Source organism: Octopus bimaculoides, chromosome 1 (assembly GCF_001194135.2).
Source record: "Octopus bimaculoides isolate UCB-OBI-ISO-001 chromosome 1, ASM119413v2, whole genome shotgun sequence".
Classification (NCBI taxonomy): domain Eukaryota; kingdom Metazoa; phylum Mollusca; class Cephalopoda; order Octopoda; family Octopodidae; genus Octopus; species Octopus bimaculoides.
The window spans coordinates 53,180,421-53,188,243 of record NC_068981.1 but is presented as its reverse complement, the minus strand read 5'-3'; the positions used below and the strand labels follow the sequence as shown (position 1 = coordinate 53,188,243).

At 34.0% G+C, this 7,823-nt stretch overlaps 1 protein-coding gene across 9 annotated transcripts in view; it reads right to left on the bottom strand.

Moving 5' to 3' along the window:
- The window catches only part of LOC106870398 (beta-hexosaminidase subunit beta), a 93,761-nt gene that overhangs the window by 15,058 nt on the left and 70,880 nt on the right, over nt 1-7,823 (bottom strand). For all 9 annotated transcript variants that reach the window (XM_052966620.1, XM_052966623.1, XM_052966611.1 and 6 more), the window contains 5 exons: nt 7,127-7,228; nt 6,347-6,452; nt 3,551-3,758; nt 3,144-3,245; nt 1,048-1,138 (listed from right to left, as the gene is read on the bottom strand). In XM_052966620.1, coding sequence (XP_052822580.1) covers nt 1,048-1,138; nt 3,144-3,245; nt 3,551-3,758; nt 6,347-6,452; nt 7,127-7,228 — 609 coding nt within the window. The remainder of the gene's footprint in view (nt 1-1,047; nt 1,139-3,143; nt 3,246-3,550; nt 3,759-6,346; nt 6,453-7,126; nt 7,229-7,823) is intronic.

The window sequence follows — 7,823 nt, the reverse complement described above, 5'->3', positions numbered from 1 at the left end:
TATTCATCATTGTTTAATGACCGCTTTCCATGCTAGCATGGGTTGGATGATTTGACTGAGGACTGACTGGCAAGCCAGAAGGCTGCACCATGCTCCAATCTGATCTGGCAGAGTTTCTACAGCTGGATGCCCTTCCTAACGCCAACCACTCCGAGCGTGTAGTGGGTGCTTTTACGTGCCACCGGCATGAAGGCCAGTCAGGCGGTACTGGCAACGGCCACGCTCAAAAAGGTGTTTTTTATGTGCCACCTGCACGGGAGCCAGTCCAGCGGCACTGGCAACGACCTTGCTCAAATGATTTTCTAACGTGCCACCAGCATAAGTGCTAGAAGGCAATGCTGGTAACGATTAGGCTCAAATGGTGCTATTTACAGGCCAATTGCACAGAAGCCAGACATAGTTCTCAAAGAATACAGGTATTTGATTATGCATAATGAGATTTAGTTGTTTCCTCAGCCTGTATGGTCTGGCTAAGTCAAAATGGCTTTTTGTATTCCTCCTTTCTACTTGAAGAGTTTAGATTTAATTAAAAAAATATGTCCTTTTGTTTAAATGTAATTTCCTTAAATATCTATATTTTTGTGCAGCTGAAGATTGCTCTACATTTTATATTTGATGTAATGTTTACATTGCTCAGTTAAATGGAGTCGTATGAAACGATAGTACTGCATTAATTTTGGATATCCTTGTTGCTTATTTTGATTTTAATCACCTTATTTTGAAACTGTATGGATAATACCATACTAAATTCTGGTGCCTAAACTTAAGTACCATATTCACCTAAATCTAAATTTTTTGCGGAACTCATCTACCATATATATATGAGAGAGAGAGAGAGAGAGAGAGAGAGAGAGAGAAGGAAAAAGAGAGAGAGAGAGAGAAAGAAAAAGAGACAGATAGATATATGTATCTATGTGCACACAGACACACACATAAATGATAATGAGATTCACACTTATTGACAAATACACATGTGGAAGAGTATTCACATTTATTTCATTAAAAAACGTACTGACTTAGTTATTTAGTAGTTAGTGATATACATACCTGGAAGTTATTATTAAGAACCTCTTGCCAGAGAACTACGCGAACTCCTTCTGGTCTTCTTTTACCAATTTTTGCTAGGTCATTAATAACTCTGTAGAGAAAATATCAATGATAATATGTGTACTGGATGCTTATACAATTGTGAATAAGTAGTTGGAGAATGAATTCATTTTAAAGTTGCATTGTCATTTTGCTATACAATCCATTTTTGAGGAGTAAATATACAGTAAGGAAGCAAAATTACCTAATGAAGTTGAATAACTTTTTTAATGAATTATAGTCTAAATAGTTAACAAATTTGAACTTTATAATTTTATGCATCATGGATTATGTAAAATAATGGTGTTATGATAAATATCAGAAGATAACTGACAGACTTCATTTAACTTCTTTGCTGTATTCTAAACATGCTAGTTAAGAAAAAAGAATGTATGTGTAGATGTGTATATCAAATATTTTCATATATAATAAAAATTTGACAGGAAAGTTTGATTTTAATTTTTAATTTGGTGAAAATAAAAAGAAAAGGGTGAAAACATGAAAAATCTGGCATAGTTTAACTGGTTTTTCTCCTAATCTAACTATACAATAACAGATCTTACATTTCACTGATGAAATTTAATGACTACTTTTAAGTCCTCTATTTCATGAACTGTGTAAACCTATCATTAAATCAACCTACTTTTTATTGGTGTGCATAGTCTGACTTCATTCAACTGATTTGATAACCATTTGTTCATGACACATGAGTCAGAGAAATATGTTATTGAGGCATTGTTTAACAGCTAGATTCTCTTCTTGTCATTAACCCATGCCTGTTTATCAAATAAGGGATCTTTTATTTTACATAGCTTTGAAGGTGTATTTATTTGTTGACAGGAAAAATGACATTGCCATTTGTATGTAGTAAGTTTTGCAGAAGTAAGTGCAAATATAAACAAGCACACACACACTTATGGCAGTTTCAGTTTCCATCTATTAAATCATGTACAAAGCTTTGGTTCCCCTGAGGCTATAGCACTGCACCAGGTTCCAGTCTGATTTGGCATGGTTTCTATGGTAGGATGCCCTTCCTAACACCAACCACTGCAAGAGTGTAACAGGTGCTTTTCATATGCCATCAGCAAGGGTGTCATTTACATGACACTGGCAACAGCCATTACTATGATTTGACAGGTGCCATTTACATGACACTGGCCAAAATGCTCTACTTGTTTTATGTTCAAACTGACTAGATTTGGCCTCTCACATCTAGCCTACAATGTCATTTCAAAAATTAACATTCTCAACATTGAAATCTCAAAGTTATGAGATAATGCATGATGAATCCAAAACAATGTGAATACATAAACATTACATTTAACAAAATAATGTAAATGCTAAAGGGTTAAAAAGGACGAGAGGCAATACTTTCCCTCTTCTCACTTAAAAAATGAAAATAGAAACAAATAATTTTTGTTGGAATAGTTTTACTGGCATTTTTAATGCAATCTAGTTACCATAGCAATAACAACTTTTTGTTATCTTTGTCTTTTACTTATTTCAGTCACTAGACTGTGGCCATGCTAGGGCACCATCATGAAGGGTTTTTTTAGTCGAACAAGTAAACCCTAGTAGTTTTTCATTTTAAAGTCTGGTTCTTATTCTATTGGTTTCTTTTTCTTTTGCTGAACTGCTAAGTTTCAGGGATATACACAAAACAACACTAGTTGTCAAGTGGTTGTGGGGGACAAACACATACACAATGACACACAAACAGATATATACATATATACATAAAACAGGCTTTTTCTAAATTGGCCTGAGGCTATAGTAGAAGACATTTGTCTAAAGTGACATGCAATGGGACTGAACCCAGAAACATGTGGCTAGGAAGCAAGCTTCTTATGGCACAGCCACATCTGCACCTGTTTATCAGCAAAAAAAAAAAAAAAAAAAACCACTTGGAATATTATTAGATTATCACTTTGTTTCTCATGGGTAATATTACAAAGACTGAGTATAAATATTTGAAGTTCTTCTCACTTAAAATTTTATTTATTTTTAAAGAGATTATTATGATATTTTTTATTATAGTACTTCCAAGTGGTCTTTACCTTCTTTCATAGTATTCCAAAACTTTATGGACATCTGTGTCTTCTGCTATATTAGAGCCAGTTAGATGAGCAGCAAAGCGAACTACTTCAGGGTTTGATTGCCTGTAGATACAAATTAAACAAATTATAAATTACACATAAAATTTATTCTAAGTTTGTAGAATGTAAAGTCAAGAAATGGTTTTCATACTGATTAAATCATTGGCAGTTTCAGTTTTTTTTTTAATTGAAAGTATAGAAAACTAGTGTTGAAAGAAAAATTAGAAAAGTTCTTCTATTCTCATAAAAAGTATCATGTAATCAATCATAAAAATTGGAATATTTTAAACTAACTATTGGAGTGTATACTCGTTCTCATTTTATTTTATTTTATGAATGTTGGAAAAAAAATATATAAATATACTAACCAACAAGTCAATGGCACTTCATCTCCACCGAGGTGAATGTATTTGTCTTTGAAAACATGTAAAACTTCATTAAGTAACTTTTTCAGGAATGTATAACTCATGTTTTTAGTAGGGTTGATTGGTCCCAGATAGCCATTCACTGGCCGACTTCTCTCATAGCATTGAGTTAGTAAGTCAGGTCGGCCAAGACCCCAAGAATATGTATGCCCTTAAATCAGAAAAATAATTTCAATAAAGAAATTGTTTGGAAGAGAACAGAACCCCACACCACAAAAAACAAAAACAACTGCCAAATCAAATTGTGCATAAAATATTTGAAACATAGTTGAAGATAAAAAATGAGTTTATGATTTCTATTTAGCTTTTCATTTCTTACAAATGATTTTATTTTATTATTAAGTCTATCATAAACTTTTAGATATGACTCTAACAGCTGTTTTTAATGATATTAACTGAATTGCTAGTTATAGAATGAAGAGTCTGCTTGGAGATTGAAATGGCATGGTTTTTGAATTTCCTTATTTTCTGGTAGTATTTTAAAAATTTAACTTCCAAAATTTAAAAGGAGGAATAAATGAACAAGTAAATTTTGACAGTTCATTCATAAGCAAATAGTACATAATTCTTTTATCAAAATGAGCAGTTTTATAAGAAAAATAAAGTCAACATCTGACAAAAATGTCAAATATTTTTCATTACAAATAAGTCTTTCTTTTAGTCTATACATCACTCGTAGACATTGACTCCAATTTGTGAGCAAATTCCTCTGGGCTATGTAAAATGACATTGTACATGTCAACTCAAAGACAGTGCATGGTCCTGTATCCTGCATAAGTCCACAGACACAGCACATAGGTTTGACCACCAGGCTTGAACATCTCCACAAGGTTATAGAAAAAAAAGCAAGTTACAAGTTGAGCTGTCTGACTGCAAATTTTAGTTGTCTTTGATTGAATGTCTAACTGATGGGTGGTTAAGATTCATATAATGACTTGTTTGATATGTGGTTAGCATAAGAGATATTAAAGGCATTACATAGAAGTCAAGTGTATGTGCTGTCAAGTGATCACTGTTGCATCATCGTAAGAAATGTCATCATTCAGAGCCATGGAGTAGAACAGATTCTACTGTAGTACAAAACAGGTATAGTTTTCAGTCATGTATCAGCTGTGGTGTTTTTCAAATTTTCCACAGCTTGAAGGATGCTGACCATGTTATTACTTTATGAATGTTAACATCTGTGCTGGTAGCATGAATGCAAGAGCACAGGTAACAGAAATCAGCAACTGATTCAATAGGCCACAATGAAAGTGTAAGATCACCCACTCCGGTATTTTCACTAATGATTACAGTGTTTGTGAGCAGTTTGTTGAGAAATTGACTTCAATGGCAGCCAACTCCAGGCTTGTAAGGAGAGCTTGTGCATTTGTGGTTGTGAGATGAGTGCAATGTCATCTGTGAAATTAAGGTCAGTGAGATATGATGCTGGACAATGTGAATCTTGGCAGGGACAAACAGTTAGTCTAATTCAGATACCATAGTATGACTCAGTACATAGTCCAAGACCATAATGACAAGGAAAAGAGCTAAGGTATCTCCTTGGAGAACTCTTGTGTTGATTGAAAAATCTTGATTAAAAATGAACATTGTAAATGTACAATATAATAAACAAATGAAAGCAAAAGTTATTTTACACAAACTAATTAATTCTTAGTTTAATAACAAAACATTTTCATATAAAGAACAAAGTATGAAACAATCAATAAATAAATATTTGTTCATTTTCACAACTTCTGTATCATCTACTGCACTGCTTGTGGGTGGAACACTTGCAGTTTCTTTCTCATCTGCTTGATGCTGCTGCTATTGTGTGTGGCAGATGCGCAGGGGTAACAAACACCAAAGATGTACAGAAAACAGATTGTGAAGCATGACCTTTGAATATTGCGTCTCACAGAGGCAATGACAAGAGACCGAGACCTTTGGAGATATGCTGTGATTGAGAAGACGCAGCAAGTAAAGTGAAATCAAAGCCATGGCCGATACCAGTGTTGCTTAACCAGCCCATTTAAAAGTATCCTTGAACTGTCGAGCGATATGCTGCGCTTGAGAAGACCTACTGAGTCAAGTAAAATCAAAATCAAAATCAAAATGGAAATTGTAGTTGTGGCTGATGCCAGTGCCACCTGACTGGCACCCATGCTGTTGGAACGTAATAAGCATCATTCAAGCGTGAGTCGATGTCAGTACCGCTTGACTAGCTCCCTGTGCAGGTGGCACATAAAAAGCACCATCTGAATATGGCTGATGCCAGTGCCCCCTGACTGGCTCTTGTGCTGGTGGCACGTAAAAAGCACTCACTACACTCTTGGAGTGGTTAGTGTTAGGAAGGGCATCAAGCTGTAGAAACCTTGCCAGATCAGATTGGAGCCTGGTGCAGCCTACTGGCTTGCCAGTTCCCAGTCAAACCGTCCAACCCATGCCAGCATGGAAAACAGATGTTAAACGATGATGATGATGAATTCTAATCCACAAATTTAATGAGATAATAGCCCATGATATCTCTTCTTCAACTTTGCCATCTTCTTCACCAGGTTATCCGGAACAATTCTCTTTTATTTTACCAGTAGATACAATGATTCGAATTTCTTATTCAATGAAAACAGCTGTAACTGCAATATCATTTTCAGTGTATATTCACTCTTCTAAGTCAGTAGCCTTAAATTTGCACAGAGGGATGTTTCAACAATAACACCTTATATTTATAATAAATATTAAAAGCACAAAATTACATACCTGGATTATCAAATTCTGGAACAATGCGTATGCCTCGTAAACGAGCAAATTGAATGATTTCACTAATTACTTTATGGTTGTAGACCATAGATGGGTGGTAAGCACCCTGATTGGTATTATTAGATGCAAGGAGAGATGAAAAAAAGAAAGAACAGTTAAAATTCAATAACAATTGTTCAAATTAGTAATTTTCTGTAATACTAGAAATTAATGGAGTCAACTGGCAGATGTGTTAGAGTAAGACAAATAATTTGTATTTATTGTTCTGGCTTTTTGCTTTGCTAATTCAAATTCTACCAAGGTTAACTTTGCACATTATCTTTCCAGAGATGATAAACGAAGTACCAGTTAAGTACTCTGGTGTTTCTGCTCTCTCACTCACTATCTCTAAATTGGCTATACTTTACAGTGTATGAATCAACAAAGAAAATTAATAATTAAAGAACTAAAGGTCAACCAGGCAAAGACCAAAAGTGCAATTTAATGACACAGAGCACAGAGTGTCAGTGCCAAGTAGGAAGTGGCCTTGTTCTATATGTAGGAAGGGAATAAATAGGAATTTGAATTGGCATTCTAAGTACAGTCACTTGATTTACAAAAGATGTAGTAGGGTCTCTGATAAACTGATAGACAAATGGCCCCTATTAAATAAAGTTCATGAACAATAAAGGTAATATTTTCTGCTATGTATGTGATTCATTTATGTGTTTCATGCATCATACTCACTACCTTCATCATTTACTGTTGCATTAAATTTGTATTAAAACAATGTTTACTTACTTTCTCACTAAGTTCTGGGAAAACTTTGCTTTCATAAGGGAATGACTGATCATCAACCATGTGCCAGTGAAGGACATTCATCTTGTTCTGTGCCATTCCTTCCTGTTGACCAATAAACAGTAATTTTTTAGAAAAATAACAAATGAACAAAAACATAAAATTGGAAAATATAGTTCCACAAAAGCAGCTGACATAGACAACCATAATTTTACAGCGAGTCAGAAGCAAGAAAGAATTTTAACTAACATCTTGGTAAATTACTATTTAAGTATAAAGACTATATATTTTGGCATACATGCTGAAGTAGTTCATGATTCTAATGTATCAGATATGATTTAGTCTAGTCTGTGAATGTATCAGATATGCTTTAGTCTAGTCTGTGAAATGCTTGATTACTGAATACAGTGTGATTATAGCTGGGTACTGCATTCACTTTAGTGTCCATCTTGCTTTTCTTTTTATCATTTCTAGAGGTTTTTAATGTTGATTGTGAGGGAATGACATTTCAACTGGTACTAACTACATAGCTATAATTAATTACAATTTAGAAGTTCATTCGTGACATATCAAAAAAGTTAAGGCCTGGAGAAGTAATATGTTAATATATATATATATGCATATATACATACACACATACATATGCAATATATACATATGTTTATGCATATATATATACATATATATATATATATATATA